The 18,621-nt window shown below is 34.3% G+C and overlaps 2 protein-coding genes across 3 annotated transcripts in view; both read left to right on the top strand.

Moving 5' to 3' along the window:
- LOC141386287 (uncharacterized) overlaps positions 1-18,621 on the top strand; it is an 816,166-nt gene that overhangs the window by 420,751 nt on the left and 376,794 nt on the right. The window lies entirely within an intron of this gene.
- myo7ba (myosin VIIBa) overlaps positions 1-18,621 on the top strand; it is a 61,438-nt gene that overhangs the window by 32,383 nt on the left and 10,434 nt on the right. For both annotated transcript variants that reach the window (XM_068221979.2, XM_021477351.3), the window contains exons 29-39: positions 4,971-5,144; positions 5,237-5,464; positions 7,331-7,498; positions 7,594-7,711; positions 10,238-10,364; positions 10,473-10,627; positions 10,745-10,926; positions 12,294-12,412; positions 12,512-12,666; positions 13,923-14,076; positions 15,670-15,825. In XM_068221979.2, the coding sequence (XP_068078080.2) occupies positions 4,971-5,144; positions 5,237-5,464; positions 7,331-7,498; positions 7,594-7,711; positions 10,238-10,364; positions 10,473-10,627; positions 10,745-10,926; positions 12,294-12,412; positions 12,512-12,666; positions 13,923-14,076; positions 15,670-15,825 (1,736 nt within the window). The remainder of the gene's footprint in view (positions 1-4,970; positions 5,145-5,236; positions 5,465-7,330; positions 7,499-7,593; positions 7,712-10,237; positions 10,365-10,472; positions 10,628-10,744; positions 10,927-12,293; positions 12,413-12,511; positions 12,667-13,922; positions 14,077-15,669; positions 15,826-18,621) is intronic.

Genomic DNA, 18,621 nt, shown 5'->3' on the forward strand with positions numbered 1-18,621 from the left:
ATATGTATATATATATATATATATATATATATATATATATATATATATATATATATATATATATATATATATATATATATATATATATATATATATATATATATATATAATTATTATATATTAAAATTCCTTAATCAAAAAGAGGTTTAACCAAAACGTAACAAAATGACAGGGATTAAAAATATAATCCCTGGTTAAAAGTTAATTATTATAGCGGTTCCTTTTCCTTATTACATGTTTTATTTCTTTTTTCATGTGTCAAACTAATGATTAATCTACAGGTTATTTAGTGCAATAACACATTCTTAAGTTTGCAACCTCTGAGTTTTTCAATTTAAAAGTAAATTGTGTTGAATGGCAAGAGTTCCTGTGGGGACAAAAGAACACTGTTATTTATGTCCCACTGCTAATAAACATACCTTATTTTTTAGGGGTGTCAAAATCCATTGTTTTTTCAGTACACCGCGATGCAGACGCGGACAATTCGGTATCGGTTCAGTAATAATCACAACCGGTTATTATGTACTGACGTCATTTATCACCTATGCGCTCTGTCACGAGGGAGGTGAGCGCCGGTGTTACACAATATTCTGTGACCATCGAAATCGGTTGTCACAGATTTCGATAGTCACAGAATATGGTGTAACACCTGCCCGTGGCACAGGCAGTATAGGCAAATGCAAAGGGCGCTGTACATCCAGGAGGGTGCCAGAAATGAGAGCGGTTAAGTTGGTTTTGTTTTCGATATTCCTTACACAGTTAGTTATAGACGGCAATAACTCAAAAACCTCTTACCCTAAAAAAATCTAAAGTGTGTTTCCCACAAAAAGACAAAGCTGGTTATGTTTCACAGCTGTCATTTTCTTTTTTTCACTCGACATTATGACCACTGCCCCTTTTAAGCCCTCGCAATATGCGTTTAGCCGGGAGAGCTCGCGTGGAGCGGAGCTCTCAGTAAGGGACCGTCGGAAAACTGAAATTTTTTTTTTTGCTCCGCTCAGCGCAAGTTATCCCGGCTAAACGCATATTGCGAGAACTTAAGTGTGTGTGTGTGTATAAATATAACACTGTGTATGGAAAGCATCGTCAATGCACCGTGATGCACCGAGATATCGAATTGAACCGAATAAATGGCATAATAATCGTAACTGAACCGAACCGTGAGACCAGTATAGGTTCACACCTCTATTATTTTTTGCTTTCACATTACAGTTTGCAGTGTTTTGATTAAGATTTTTAGAAAATTGTGACATTTTACATTGGTGCAATGCTTTTGAAACATTTGATAGAAGTGAAATTTAAAATGAAAAGGCAGTTTATTTATTTATTTATTATATATTATTAAAGAACAATATATGTTTGCAGTTAACATTAACAAGGTCATAGTCAGAAACATGTAAAATAAACAAGATTAAATCAATAAATTTAGCTTATAATTTAGTGTTACTTTTGGCCCATCCGTGTGTTACTTTTGTCCCTGCCTAATATGCAAGTTTTGTTTAAAATGAATTTTATTGGAATTGTTCTACATGATGCAAAATAACACCTGATTTTGATAGTCCACACTTATGATTTAGTAACCACATCAACAATATATTTCTGCTAACTAATTTATCTTTTAAATTGAGGTTTTTATGAAAATGCTCTCCCCTATTATACTAGAATTATATGTAATTATAGTATAATATTTCCTAATATTTTATAATAAAATAATTGAATAATTTGTTAATTACATCGTCTTTAAAGAAAAAGTACTGTTGAAAAACTAAAATTACATAAATATCAGTTATTCTATTATCTACATTTATAGTACAGTATATCAGTCTTATTAAATTATGACAAATATAAGACAGAAATAACAAACGTGAGATGAATTGCTGGTAAAAATCAGTTTCTATTTAAAGTTTTTTTTGTACTAAAAATGGACTAAAAAAACTAGGCCCTGTTTACACCTGATATTGAGATGCATGCTCATCAATCTGATCACAAATGGACAAAGAAACCACACCTGGCTTTTGTCCACTTCCACTTTTCTCTTTTCAGTGAAAACCGCTTTTCAGCCACTTGTCTGATGAGGGAGTGTCTTTGGGAAGAAACTGGATTTTCTTTTTATTTCAGTCTAACAATGCTAAAGCTAGTACAATTTTCATACTGTGCCAAATAAAAAAAAGTAACTAAAATTACCAGAGCAAATACACATGCTTTTGTGAATAGGCTACTTTACTAATGAAAAAGAAAAATTTTCTTGTATTTCTGAACAACTCTTAATACACACCTCATTCATTTTTACAGTTTTGACATGTATAAACATTTTTTTAAATTGTATTAACTTCCTTTTACAAAAATTTTAGAACTTTGGAAGTTATTATAATAAAAGTGTTTGAATAAAATCCGTTGTTGCCAACTCAGCAACTTTGTCAATATATTTAGTGACTTTTCAGAGCCCCCTAGCGGCAGATTTTTAAAAAGCGACTAGCGACATACAGTATCTAGCGACTTTTTATGGTGTTAATGCTGATTTTTATAGACTGCCATGTGTCCATACTGCACCATTCCTACTCTTCTCAACAAGTCGCGGGGGGTGTTGTTGGCCTGTCTCCCAGCAGATACAGCAGTCTCTTCCACCTGCAGCCTGAAAACAGATTAGATTACATTCAGCTTTATTGTCATTACACATGTACAAGTACAAGGCCATGGAATGCAGTTTAGGTCTAACCAGCAGTGCAATAGCAGCAAGTGCAGGATACAGGTATATGTTATAAAGTGCAGTTATAGAAAAACTATTGTGATATTTACAGATGGATGTATTATGAACATTATATACAGGTTTTATTAGCTATGAACAGAGATTTACAATAAATGAATATATATATACAGGTTGCTATTAATAATCAGAAGTGTGCAGATATATACATATGATTACAAATGTACAGTATATGTACAGTGGGTGTGTACATAATTACAAATGTCCATGTGCAGTGGGCATGTACAGTCAGGGCCGGAGCAAGCTGAACTGCTGCTCTAGGCAGAGGACGATCATGCCGCCCTCAACCCCAATGTGAAAACGAAAGTGAGGGAGGTGTCGCGGACATAACTGAGGACGCGGGTGGTAAGGGAGGTGTCGCGGATGCCGCCCTCTCTTAACTGCCACCCTAGGACGCGCCAGCCCTGTGTACAGTTCAAATAAGTGAATCAGTGCAATGAATATATGCAAATTTTAAATGTGCAAATGTTAAATAGTGCAGTGATAGTGAGGAGTATAAGTTAGAGGAGAGTGTGGGGTGTAGTAGGGGGTCAAAAGAATCAGAGAGGGGCAGAGTTCAAAAGGGAGACAGCTCTGGGGGGACAAGCTGTTCCTCAGTCTGCTTTTTTTTTGTCCGGGGAGCCTGAAGCGCCGACCGGAAGGCAGGAAAGAAAACAGTCTGTGAGCAGGGTGAGAGGAATCCTTAAGAATACTGCATGCTCGGCACAGACAGCGTTTCTTCTGGATGTCCTCTACAGCTTTCAGTGTGGCCCTGTGATGTTTTGGGCAGTTTTCACTACCCGCTGCAGTACCTTACGCTGGAGCAGTTTCCATACAAGACTGTGACGCAGTTGGTCGGGATGCTTTCTATTGTGCAGCGGTAGAAGTTCACCAAGACAGCTGATGAAACCTGGTTCTTCTTAAGTTCCCTTAAGTAAAATAGGCGCTGGTGAGCCTTCTTGATCAGGCTGGAGGTGTTGGTGGTCCAGGAAATGTCCTTTGAGTTGTTGGTCCCCAGGAACTTGAAGGATGAGACAGGCTCAACGGCCATCCCATTGATGTGGATGGGTTCATGTAAGCCTGTTGGTCCCTTCCTGAAGTCCACAATCAGCTCCTTGGACTTGTTGGTGTTAAGGAGCAGATTATTGTTGGTGCACCAAGTGGCCAGATGCTGTATATCCTCTATGTAGGCAGTCTCATCAGCAGATCACCCCTCTGCTTAACAACAGCAAGTGATTTAGCACCAAGAGTGTGAATTGTGTTTCCATCATACAGTGAAACCGATCTGCTACTTATTTGTTTTGAATTGAACTATTTAATATGACCGTTTATTCTTTTCTTGTTTACAATCACAGATATTTTAGTGACAGTTTCTGAACTTGTCTGAGTTTATTACCTCTGAGAGATTACTCCAAATTCACTAAACATCTACACTGATATACTGTATTCAAACAGCAATAAATTTAGTTCAATTGACATGTGTACATAAAGTGGAGTGCAAATATAAATACCCCATTTTTAACCACAGGCTGTTAAAGCCTACAGCAAGCATATTGCAAATATAAATACCCCTTTATTAACCATAGACTGTAAAACAAACAGAAACAGTTGAACGTGATTATGTCAGTAATATGCAAATTGATGTATGATGTAATTTGGCAACATCTAACAACTTTTCGTGCAAAGCTTAGCGCCTTTTCATTGAAAATAGTTGGCAACACTGATAAAATGTTTATGCAGAGTATTAGGAACTGATTGCGAGAAAAGATAGGTCATCCAACACATGCAACATCACCCAAAATGCCCCTGAATGTTGTTTTGAAAAACAAAAGAAGGTTGATGGCATTCAACCACACATGGATGTGGTCGAAAGTGGACCTTTCATCACCCTTTCACACCTGTACTAGCGTGTTGTCTGTGATCAGATCAAAGAAAATGCAATACCAGGTGTGAACAGGGCCATAGACTAGTGTATCACAATAGATGTACCATGCAAGCTCCAGTGTCTTTATTGATACTCTACAGTCACTGCATAATTTAACATTTTACCTAAGAAAATCATAATTAGAGGAACGTGATTGAAATTTATGACTAGTGGTCACATTGTTGCCAATGCATTATGTGTGAAAATCTCTTAAATCTTTATACTTTTATGATCTGGTACAGACATGCAAGTGTAACAGAAGTCTACCATAGATTTGTAACTAAAATTCTCATTCTCTTGCAGGCCACAAAGTCCAAGAAACCCATAGCCATCTCAGTGACTTTGATGGACGGCAGAACGATCAGCATGCCTGTAGATTCCGCATCCACATCTAAAGAGGTCTGCCAGATGCTCTCACAGAAGGTCAAACTTCAGGACACGTTTGGCTTCTCAATTTACGTCGCTTTATATGACAAGGTATGAGGTCAGACTGAATTAAGCATTCAAGTTGGATTTTGTTCTGTGTTATGATTTGAAATGTGCTATTGTGTCTCTCTGTCTGTCTTTAGGTTTGGTCTCTTGGTAGTGGCCGTGAGCATGTGATGGATGCCATCTCTCAGTGTGAGCAGGAAGTGAAGAGGAAGGGGGGGCAGGAGCAGCATGCCCCCTGGCGTCTCTACTTCCGTAAAGAGGTCTTCGCGCCTTGGCATGACTGCGGCCAGGACAACGTGAGCACAGACCTGATCTACAGACAGGTTATCAGAGGACTGAAATATGGAGAGTACCAGTGTGAGAAGGTGAGTTCAAATGGAAGTTTTTTTTCCTTCACTGATGCATTGTTATCATTTGCTTTTACTGTGATGTCATGTTGAGTCTACAGGGTATCCGCACGGTCTTAAAAAGTCTTAAATCTACTGAAATGTTGTGTTGTAGGTCTTAAATCTTTTTTTAACAGGTTGTAATTTTCCTTTGTTTATGGTCATTAACACCCATACAATCCATCTCAATAAAACTTTTACGTTTTATTTAAAAATAGCATTTAATTGCTTTCCTTATAGTAACATTTGCTTAAAAGTTCTCCATTTATTAACTGCCAAGAACACTGACCTATATTTTTTATTTTTTTTATTATTATTATTGTTGGCTGAAGTAATTGACAGCTATGTTTTGTTCTATTTATTATAAGAGTTATAGGGTTTGTGAATGGATATATTTGAAAATTAATAAAAAAAACATTCAAAGTAATTAATAATTATTATTATTATCGTATCATTAAATGTATTATATTTTAATTATATTAGATAGGGTGAGTAAAAATATTTTCTAAGTGGGACATTTAAAAAAATTCTTAGCATTTAGCCCTGTATAAGTCTGAAATTTCATTCATAAAGAAAAAAAGTCTTCAATATAAAAGTCTGAAATATAACTTGGTGAAACCTGCAGGAACCCTGGTCTAGTTCACGTTACATGACTTTAAACATTGAGAAATTGATGTGCTGTTCAGACCACGGCTTGATTTTTCTGTCAGTGGTATTTCACACTATGCAACACTATATAAATGAGGGGTGTCAAACTCAGTTCCTGGAGAGCTGCAGCTCTGCACAGATTAGGATTAACCCTTATTACAGTTTGTTTTTAAATGGCTATGACAGTTTTTCTTTTCAATGCATTTGACAAGTTTACTAAACTCTTAATGCACCAACTCACCAAAAACACACAATTGGCAAAACGGTTAACTTCATGCTCAAAATCACACATTGTAAACTAAACCCCAAAACTACTATTTTTCAAAATACAGTAATAAACTAACACAATACACAATGTCTAACAAAACACTGCAAACATGTTTCAAAATCAAATAATTATTCAAAACACTAACACATGTTCTCTTCCAATAGGAACTTTTAGTCAATCATAACACTTTGGCAATAAAAACACTATCATCAGCTAAAATTACAGAAGCTGCATTATTTTATGTCAGGTCTGCCCTTATATTTTAAGCCTCTCTACATTTTTGTTTTGTTGGGTTTAGTAAATGCATGCATTTTGTTTCTTTTGCTGCAGAAATTCAATTAAAAAATAAAAAACCATCTCAGAGTAGCTTTATGAAATTTTCAGTTTATGTAAAAAAAAAAAACAAATACAGACACAGAATTACTGCAGTACAGACTTTATTTGCAAAAGGACATGGCTGCTAGATATACAAACAGAAAAAGAACCACAATTATAATAAAAATAAAAAAAATTCTCTTGTTGTTCCTTTTAATATAATGTTGCCCTAAAAAGTTCATTTACCGCAGGAACAGTATAACAGCAGATTTTAGCAGTTTTAAAACCTTGACTTTTCCTAACTGCTGTTAACTTTGAAATCGGTTATCGTCACAATGCCTATTAGCAAGTTAGATAAGTAAGTTCAAAGGTATTGGTGATGAAAACTTTACCAATGACTTTGATTTATTTTTTATTTTTTTGTATAAAATGTCAGTGTGTTTATTTTTTAAAATTATATCACAGATATAATAAGTAGTAGATAAGTATCTTTTAAACTTTTTGACTAATAGTGTCTGATTAAAAGGGGATATTGGGGTACAGTTTTTGCTGATTGTTATGTGAATCTCGATGTTGACTGTCATTCATTCTATGGCGTTTTGCATGCGTTTCAGGAAGAAGACTATGTTGGGCTTGCAGCAAAGCACTTCTATGTCCAGCATGGATCAGACATCAGTATGGAGAACACTAAGACTGTAGTTAGGGAATGCATTAACTCCAAACTACTGGAGGCCAAGTCAGAAGACAAGTGGGCCCAGATGGTCAACACAGCACACGCACAGGTAGAGATGATTCTTTTGCATATTATGTCAAAACAAATAAATAGTTTTCTATGTCACAATTTGTCACAAGCTTTTGTCACTGTCTGCTTATTCAGGGCCCCTTCATAACCTCTAGAACCAAGTCTGATAAAGTAAAAGCTGAAGTGGTTGACTTTGCTCGTCAGAAGTGGCCCATGTTCTTTTCCAAGTTTTTTGAGGTTGCCAAGTTATCTGGTAAGCACTGCATATTAAGATGTGACCACATACACTAGTTTTCAAAGATTTGGGGTCTGTAAAATCGATTATTTTGAATAGGGCTTCATGTTATGGATAAAATCTAGCGTTGCATCATTTAGTTTTTTCTAAGAAAGATATCACAATAGAAATAATATACAGGCAGTGGTGGACAGAGTAATGAAAAATCGTACTCAATTAAAAGTAGCATTACTTGCCTAAAAAATGTAGTGCAAGTAGAATAAAAGTATCTGTTGTAAATATTACTCAAAGTATGAGTTAAATGTAGACCTTTCAAAATTACTCGAGTTGTGGGTAGTTAGTATTATGCTGTAAAAAGCTTGTTGTTCATTTTTACATGTGTGTGTAAACGTAACATTCTGAAATGCATCTGGTTGTTGTCCAACAGGCACACAACATCATGAGATGTTAATATTATGTTAGATTTAGATTGTGATGTCAGGTGACCAAAATTCAACGTCTAGCCAGCATCTAAGGACAACGTTATTTTGATGTCCAAAAAGCTAGATACATGAACTCACTGTGATTTAACTATTACAGAAACAGATGTGACTGGTTATATCATATTTAGATAAAGATGTCTAGATATATATATATATATATATATATATATATATATATATATATATATATATATATATATATATATATATATATATATATATAATACCTACAGTTATCTTATTTCACCAAAACTACACACATTTTCTGCTGTAAAAACAAATATTAAGCTTCATCTGTAACTTAGCTAGAACTATTCAGTTTTGCGAAACAGTTGTATTATTATCTCTCAGCTTCAGCTGCTCAAAATAATGAATGATGTGCAGTGGCGGCACATCATTTTTAGACCATGAGCTGCGTCCCAAATCGCATACTTATGCACTATTTTACGCCATTTTGTAGTATAAATAGTGTAAGTAGTGTGTTCACATTGAAAACTCTCAAAATAATAAGTGCACTTTAATTACCCGGATGATGCACTCATTCAGCCGCTAAAATGAAGTGTGTAATGATGGACACTTCACGCACTCAACCACCGCAGGTTTGCGTACGTAGCGGAAGGGGCGGAGCTATCTGACGCACATGTTGAATAACTTTATTTATTTTGGATGGTGAAAGCAAAATTCTCCTACAAGAGTGATTATTGCGCCTCCCGATGGTAAATGCGGTTATACTCACGGCAGGTATTACTTGATAATTCAGTCGTTTATTTCACTGATTTGGCAACAGTCAAACGTCATCAGGGAAACGGTTTGAATTTCCGCTTAGTAAAAAAACATTAGTGTGCCATTTGGGACAACACTACATACATATACTATCCTGTTGAGTGTGTAAGTGCATAAGTACATAGTGCATGAGTGCATAGTGTATAGTGTGCCATTTGGGACGCAGCTCATGTGACAACAGAGCCACTCCCACCTGCCGGTAGAAACAGGTACTGCTGAATAGATTACATTTTTTAAATACCTGACACAAACGCTGCTTTAGGTAGAATACGCGTGATATACACGTGTTAATTGTTTGAACTTTGATAACAAAATAAATGTTATACAACCTATTTTTATTTAAGTGCAACATATTCCAAAAGATTATGGGCTTTTGACAATACATCAGGGGCTTAAGCCCCCAAAACCCCCCCCCCCCGCAACGCCCCTGGTCCAATAATGATGTAAGATTATGTTGATATTTGGTCGATTTTATGTTATTAAAATGTGACCAAAATCCAACGTCGAGCCAACATCTTAAACCAACATCATATTGACGTCAAATAGTAACATTTATTCATCAGGCATGGCAACCAAAATTGGTGACATGCATCTAAACAGTCTCTGGGTCAATGCGTGTAAAGATTTTGGACTTCTTCTTGGACACTTTTAATGCTTTCAAACAGTTTGCTGCAATTATAAATCGCCCATGTCTTGAGGTAGTTCAATATAGTGCGATTTACCTTTCACTGTATGTGCGATTTGATTGGACAGGAATCACAGGACTGATTCTTCTAATCCACATAAATAAGAAAAAATAAAGTAGTGACTGCAGGTTGAAGGAAAGTAGTGGAGTAAAATTACCGATGCCGCACTAAAAATGTACTCAAGGGAATGTAATAGTAACTTTTTTTAAAACTACTTATTAAATTAATGAGAAAAAAAACTACTCAATTACAGTAATTTGAGTATTTTTAATTAGTTACTTTACACCACGGTATACAGGACATTTCTTTAGTTGACCAATATTGTTTTACTTATTTATTTATTTATTTAAAGACCTATGCATTATAGAGTAAGTGGAATAATTGTTGTGCTGTTTTTATGTAGAAATTAATAAATAAAAAATGATATAATGCATGCTTTACATCAAAACTACTACAAATATTCACAAATGTTGACGAAATGTTTTGCATATAGCAGATTAAATCAATTCCACTACTGAGACACAATAATATAAACCAAAATATTTTATATACTTTGATAAATGACAATGCATTTGTGTAATTTCAATGCTCAGGTCCTCCTCTACCAAAGAGCAAGTTCATCCTTGCCATAAATTCAACTGGAATAACTTTCCTTGATGAACGAGAAAAGAATCTTCTAATTCTGTCCTACCCAGAGCTCACCGGGGTCAACACTATCAGGTCTGCTGGACAACACTTAATGTTTCATGGCCTTTATTCCTTTATAATTAATGTAAATAAGAGTGTTAGCTTCCAAAAAAATAATTCTACCTCTCTTGATTCCACCAGAGAAAGGAAGTGTGTTTGTTTGCTGACTCTGAAAGGAGACTTCACACTGAATGCAATCATGGCTGTAGAAATCTCTGATCTGGTAGCCATGTTTCTGGCAGGCCTCATACAACGTTCACAATATGCAGTGGCCCTACAGGAGGTCAACAGACAAGGTTAGAAGTCAAACTAGCCATATACGTTTCAGCAATTGATGTTTGTGTTTTTATCAACATTTATCATTTGACTTTGTTGTTGTCTAATTTCAATGTATATATATATTTTTACCCTAGACGATAGAACAATTCTGAGCTTTAAGAAAGCCGAGCTCATCTACCTTATCAAGGATGAAGAGTTTTCTGCAGCCCGTGGCTGGTTGAAGGGGAAAAATGAGCGGACTGGGGAAATCGGTGCAATCCCTGCAGATGCTGTATTGATTCTTCCAACTCTTACGAAACCGACCAATGAAGTTCTGGTGAGAATATAATGTATTTTTTTTCTTCTTTGCTATATCTACTCTTTTGTAAAGATTTTTTTTTTCTTCTTTGCTATATCTACTCTTTTGTAATAGATATACAAAGATGGTATTCTACTATTATTTATGATTGTATGGTTGCCAAGAGAGCTCAAACACGCAAATAGAAAAACACTAACAAACTGATAAAATATCTTCATTAGTTTGACAACACACAAGCACAAATTCTCACAGCAAATGAAATACAGAAATGTGCTGCAAATAGCACAAACTCATAACGTTGTTGACATCTGAGACTAGAGTATTTTGTTTATTATAACATCTACAAATAATGTTAAGTCAACCGTTAATTCTTGACACATTTTATTGTGGTCTGTACTGCTTCTGTAAATTGCTGATGTAATTTGTATTGAATATTATTTTGAAGGGATAATTCTCACAAGAATGAATGTTAATTTACTGTCTCTTTACTCGTTATAAACATTTAATAGTGTCTTTCTTCTGTTACACAAATATATTTTAAAGAAAGCTGAAAACCAATAACCATTGACCTCCCTAGTATCTGTTTTTAACAACAGGGTAGAGTTAATGTAGAGTTAATGTTTCTTTCCATACTGATATACATCTGGTGAACAGTTAATGCGACTTTTTTCCATTTTATACGGTTCCTTTTACAGCATCGATGTTTTAATATAATTAAAATATGATCAGTTAAATAGACTTCAGTGTTCATTTAGTTGCTTAAGCGTAAAATGAGATTACACACACGCGCCCATCATCATTAGCAGGCTAGTGCCAAAGCTCCATTGAATATACTGGGGTAAAATAAATGTTCATATAATGTACATAAAATGTAAGTTAATGCAGTGCTTCTTGTACAATCTGAGACCCACTTTATATCATAGATCGCTGATTCTAGACCAAAAAAAGTTTGTAATGACATTGAGTTCACTGGAAGCGCTTGACCCAGGTTACAGATAAATTAAAAGTCCTTCTACATACTTCCACATATACCCTATTATGTAAGTAAATGGTTACAGGTTTCCAGGATTATTCAAAATATCTTCTTTTGTGTTTTTACCCACATGAGGGTAAGTAAATAGTGAGTAAACTTTCGTTTTTGATTGAATTATCCTTTTAAGTATTAAAGGTGAACTATAAGCTTAATTTATCTGCTATGTGTACACAGCCTTTGAGATTTTAGGATTTCTCTGAGATTTGAGATTTCTTTGTCTTAAATGCTTAAACAGACTTTGACATTCTTTTAGATCTGTGAATGTCTGTATATTTGTTTGATTATTGGAATAAGCGTTGGTTTCCACAAATAATTAAGCTTACTGCATTATGAATTTTTGTTCTGTTTTAAGAGCCTCATCAGCTTGTCACCAGATCAGAGAAAGACCATCATAGACAACACTTCAAAGGGAACCCTTACTGAAAGAGTGGCTCCTTCAACTCTAAAAGAGTTCTCCGTTGAATATTTCAGGTAGTTAACGAAGCTACTACCTTATTAATCTTTTCCAACATCCCACAAGTGTTTCAAAAATAAACAACATTAGTGACCTTGTTTTTGTTATTGTCACAGGCCGCCCATCAAAGATGTGAACCGTCAGGTGATATCAAAGAATGCAACACCTGAGAGACTTTGGGCGAACTCCAGAGAGCCCATCAGACAACCTCTGCTCAAGAGACTGGTGGGAAATCCAGATTTAAGCCCGCAAGCCTGCCAGGTTTTCACTGATATCCTTTGCCACTCATAACATTTACAGTATGTTGCTATTATGTTAGGGATAAAGTAAATCCAGGAGGCTGTTATTGCCGAGTAAAGCCTGACAGGCTTATGAGCTGATGTACAAGGGCTTTATTCTGCAAACACAGTCATCCTGTATATACGTTATCCTGCTTTTTACTAGGGCTAGACAGAATCTGCTGATAATTTTTGCTATTTCTGCTGAGAATTTTGTAAAAAAAAAAAAAAAAAAAGTGGATCTATGCTGAATGATTTTAGGAGTGCTATAACTTAAAACCTAAAATGTGAAATAAAAAAGAATAAATTTTTAGCTTTTATTTAGTGTGTACAATGCAAATCCAATTAGAACCACTTATTTGGTAAATGAAGCAAGTTTCTCATATAATAAATCTCATAAAAGACAGAAAATATTACTTTACCAGCTGTATTGTAAATAAATCATGTGAACATTTTAATATTACTATTATTATATCATAATGATATTAGTGTAATGAATTCAAAAACTGAATAAATATAAATTTACACACATTTACACAAGTATACAAATGGACTCGATTGGATAAAAATCTGTGGAAATCTCTGCATGCGCAAATTTCATGTGGGCCTACTTATTACACAGCTAATTGCCACAAAGCATGAAAATTAGACAAAATATTGTTTTGAGCTCTAATATTTAGTTATGTCTTTAATAAACGCAAAGCTGACAGAAATGAAAAAAAGCTGAATATAGCTAATGGAGCATACACTAACCTGCACATTATTCAGTTACAAGATGGCACCCAACGATCAAAAACATAAATCTGACAGAAACAAAGCTAGTTGAATTGAGCATAGTGCAACCTACACAATGTTCCTTCACAAGACGGTGACAAACAGCCTAAAACAGTGGTGTGAGACAAGCAGATGCATATGAATGTGGATATAAGAATATGGATGTGAACGTAGACCTATTCACTGATGGTTAAGATGATTCGAAGTTCCAGGATGATCCTGTGTTGTTCAGCAGTTGTTATCTAGAAATAACATACCGTGGAATGTTGCAACTGACCAATAAGAATATTCCAGACAGACATCTAATAAGTATTGTTATCATATATTTAATCATCCTTTATTGTCATAATAGTGGGTTATCCCTTATTTTTAACTGATACATATCCAAATGACTTATAAGTGAGACTTGCCAGGGAAACTGGTTATTGGATGCAACCCCAGACAGTGCGGATTCCTTGACTAAGTTGGCGTGCACCTATTTTGAAGTATATGGGTGATTATCCCACCAGACAGGTTCAGAGCCCTCTGGAGCTCACAGATCAGATCTTTGGCCCACCTACACAAAATGAGGAGCTCCGAGATGAGATCTACTGCCAGATCATGAAGCAAATGACCAGCAATAACAACCGGTAAACAGCATATTACTTGCTTTAATGTCATATGCTACTATTCAAGCTTTTCAAGTTTGTTTTCCTTTCAAAAGAGTTTTTGGGAGTAGTCTCTTGTACTTTTCAGACAAGGGTGCGGTTACTTAATAAAAAATGCTGTAAAACATTATTATTACATATACATAAATATTATTACAGTTTCAAATTGCTTTGAAATTAATGTAATGACAAAGATGAGTTTGCACTACTTTAAATCAGTTTAATGTGCTGATTCTATGATTATGAAATGTTTCTTGTCATTTTCAAAGTTGTTTCAAAGCCAATGTTTTTGCGAAAGCTGCGATGTATATTTTGTCAGGGCTTATTAATAATTGGAAAGTTCAATCTAGCTACAAAAATACAAATAAATAAACTTACTCACCCCCAGTTTTTAAATGATTGTGTAAATGCAAACTGCAAATTAAAGTGGTACATCTGTTGAAATCATTATTACTTATGAACTTGGTACAAAGTGTTGACAGACACAATTGCACAATAATTCTGTGCAGTTTTCCTTTTGGGACTGTAGTTGAACCAAAGTCATCTTGCCCTTTATAACAGTGTGCAACCATGTGCAACCTTTAGCTCCTTTATGCTTTAAGTTAAATTAATAATATTAATAATCATTATTTTGTAAGTTTTATCAATAATGGTTTAAGAATTAAGTTTGAAGAATTATTAGTATTTAAGAGCAATGCACTTTACTTGTTTTTCCCCCACATCTAACCATATTTCCTGCTAATGCTTCCCTAATCATTATACTGTATTCAATATACTGTAGGTGGCTCTTTTCTGTCTAAAAGCTTTACAACACCACTAAATGGTTAAAATTCCAAGAAGTTTCCTCTTACAATGTAAATTTCAGTTTTAGATGCCAGTTTGTTGTTACTGTGAAATGACATAAGCTAATGCACAGTTCAGAAAAAGACATGGTAAAGTTTCAGGTCAGCAACCCTAATTGTTTAAAAAAGTAAGAGAGAAATAGCCTGAAATAGTCAGTATGAGATTTTATTTTTTTATTTAAACTCTGTTTGATGTTTAATATCTTTCTTGCAGAAGGATGACATTTAACTTATTTACATCTAGCAATTTAGAATAACCTATTAACCTTATTCTTCAATGTGGAATTGCCCTTGTATTTTTTTGCCATTATTTTAAAACTTTCGATTCAGTCTTTGAAATAAATGATTAGGAATAATAAACAGCAGAAAACGGTCAAACTACTTGCTCTATAAACAAGTGTATTTATGACTAGATATAAAAAGTATAATAATATAATAAGAAAATATCGGTTTGCGACATCAAACAGCAAAAAAAGACGTTTTTTAACATCTGAAAAATTGGAATTAAAATGGAATTAAATGAAATCAGAAGTTTTGAGCCAAACAGATTCCAATGACTGAGCCCACTCATACTTCAAGAATAAGGTCAATACATACTGTACCTTTCACCATCAGCTCTGTTGTATTCAGTTGTATTCACATCTGTATAGTGCAACTTAATATCTTATCACTTAATATTAATTTCTAAGAAAAAATGATCATTTGACACTTCTGCGTGTTCTTTCTCAATCAGGTACAGTATAGAGCAAGGCTGGCAGCTGCTGTGGCTTTGCTGTGGTCTTTTCCCTCCCAGTAACTCTCTAATGAAACACGCTCAGCGTTTCATTGAGACACGCAAACGAGAGCCATTGGCCACTGACTGCCTTCAGAGACTGCAGGGGGCTCGCAGGTATGGCCACCATTTTACACAGTTTAACCACAGTTTATTTCAACTCAAACTTCATCAAACTAGCATCACACATGAGATCACATTGCATTATAAATGGGTAGTTGATAAATAGGCAGTGAAATGCTTTGTAAAACACCATTTTGATATATATTTTTGTAGTTTGACAAATAGTCTGATATTTGAGAAACAAAGCCCTATCCTAAACCCGGCGCAATAAGTCGCAAGACGTGTTGCCCCTCAGTGTTGCTAATTTCAGTTCAACGCAACATTAATTTTCACGTTTTCCACCACTTTTTTTAAATAGCAAATTCATTTGCACCACTTTGTGGACACATTGGTGTTTCGCTCTAGAAAAGAGGTGTGTTAAGGTGCATTGTTGGCGCGTTGCTTTTTTGAGGAACTAAAATACACTGCACAATAAACCAGCTGAGAGGAGGTCTAAAGTCCAGCAGGGCGCGTTAGTTGCACGCCTCACACATTGCTTAAAACACGTAGGATGTACAGCAACACACAAATATCTTTACAAATGAAAAAGAATTAAAGGAATAAAATATTACAAAAACTATTACTTTCTACATAAGTTTAAAACCACTGCCTTCATGCCTTCTCCTTCTCGGGGTGTTTTTTTTTTTTTTTTTTTTTTTTTTTTTTATGACAACTTTCTTAGATTTGTCCACCTGTCAGGTTTTGGACCATATGGGGCATAGCGTGTGAGTTTGTATATAACTCAGTTTTTTTAACTCCACTTCATTATTATTGTTAATTGATGTGTTTTCTGGAAATTAGAACTGAATTTAGAAAATAATTTTGAAACAAATCTTTGTGCTTAACAAATGAAATAAAATATGTAGGCTAATGGATGTCTGTGCGTAGCCTAAAACTCAGTTTTCTTATCCACGAATAAGAGCAAGTGAAAGTAAAAGTGAAAGTAAAGGCAGATTGGAAGAGTGTCATTCTTTATCCTCACACTGCTGATGGTCTGTTAAACTCTTTTCTCACTATTGAAGCGTTCAATTTTTCCACTTACAAAGTCCGCCATGTAAATAGCCAATGCGCCATGCCATGATGCAACTGACTCTTAAAGGGAATGGGATATGAAACTCTGATTGTTTTTTTTTTTCAAAACACACCCATAACTACTAAGAAGAATAAGCTCAACCCTGTTTCTGTCCTTAAAATAGAAAAAGTGGATTTGGACACGTCCTTATTGCTTTTGCGTTATGAGCTTTAGACTTTGCGCCTAGATCGTTAATTTTGTGCCCACAGTGTCTTTTTTTTTTACTTAACTGAACCTTAAATACATTTTAAGGTGTGAAATAGCAAAAATTAAGAAAAATACGTCTTAATAATATAAAATAGCATGATTTATCTTCATTGTTGGACACTAATCTTCATAAAGGTCTATTTAATTTATATGAAATTATGAATAATTCATAATTTTCTCCATGACTTATAAATAATGAATAGGTGTCAGACCAAATACGACAAATTTTATAGTGGTTCCAAAAAAAGTTTGACTAATTCTAAAAAAAAAAAAAAAACTAACAGGTACAGCAAGTCATGGGCTTTGGTTATACAATCTTGAATGGGGTCTTACAACTAATTGATGTTTTCTTTCAATTTGCTGATTAAAATTAAGCAAATAGTATCACACCAGATGACATGGTTTTTCTTACACCTCATCTAGGGGTAAGGATGTAACATAAAAGGAAACACTGCACACATAACACTGCTTAAGAAAATATAGAGATTTTATTTACACAGTTAATTTCTCATAAACAGCATTTGTCCGTCTCAACTTCAGAAGTTGATCAGGCCAAATTAATAAACAAAAAAATCTACGCTCAAATTCCCTCTAACCCTATTTTCAGCAAAAGAAAAAAATAAAATACACTTTTTTTACCTTACTACCTTGTCCACAAGAACAACCAATAAAAATGTACAAAAGAAAATGGAGGCAAGCTCCCTAGATTTAGATTCAGCGAATAAATCCAAAACAGCACATTAGTCAGTTAATAGGCAGAGGTCAAATTTTCAGTGTAATGGAGTGAGAGCAAATGCACTAAATGCCGTGACAGATTTTCCTCAGATGAATACACAAACTCTAATTTATTAAGTCTCACTAACACACAGTTTCTTTCTATGAAAGTCAACACATCACTACCAACCACAAGTGAGATCAAAACATTTTAAAAAAAAATTATAGAAAGATTTATAGAAAGATTTTATAGGCACCAATAAGTTAGCTGACAAGCCAGGGTGTGCCATCAATTGTAGCAGGGCAGGACCAAGCCAAGGAGCAATTAGCTGCTTCTTGTAGAGAGAACAGAACACTTGCCAAAGTTTAATTAATACATAAAGGGACATAAACCATTTCATTGACAAAATGCATTAAGTTTCTATGCTTTTAGAATCATATTAAATATATATATATATATATATATATATATATATATATATATATATATATATATATATATATATATATATATATATATATATATATATATATATATATATATATATATTGTCATTGACTAAAAAAGCCACTTGTAAAATTAGGTCTGAGGTATTAATTTATGATTTTACAATTTTTTTACTTAATTTATAAGATATATGAGACAGTCACAGTTTTGACGTTTGACTCAAATGTAAAAAATAATAATAATAATAATAATAATAACAATAAGACAGCAGTTTTTATAACAAGAGGTATATAAAATAAATGTTTAATGCATTTTAAAGGAATAATTGTGTGTGACAGTGAAAACACAACATTAAGTCAACAAAATAAGG

The sequence above is a fragment of the Danio rerio genome, chromosome 6, assembly GCF_049306965.1.
Source record: "Danio rerio strain Tuebingen ecotype United States chromosome 6, GRCz12tu, whole genome shotgun sequence".
In the NCBI taxonomy this organism is placed as follows: Eukaryota; Metazoa; Chordata; class Actinopteri; order Cypriniformes; family Danionidae; genus Danio; species Danio rerio.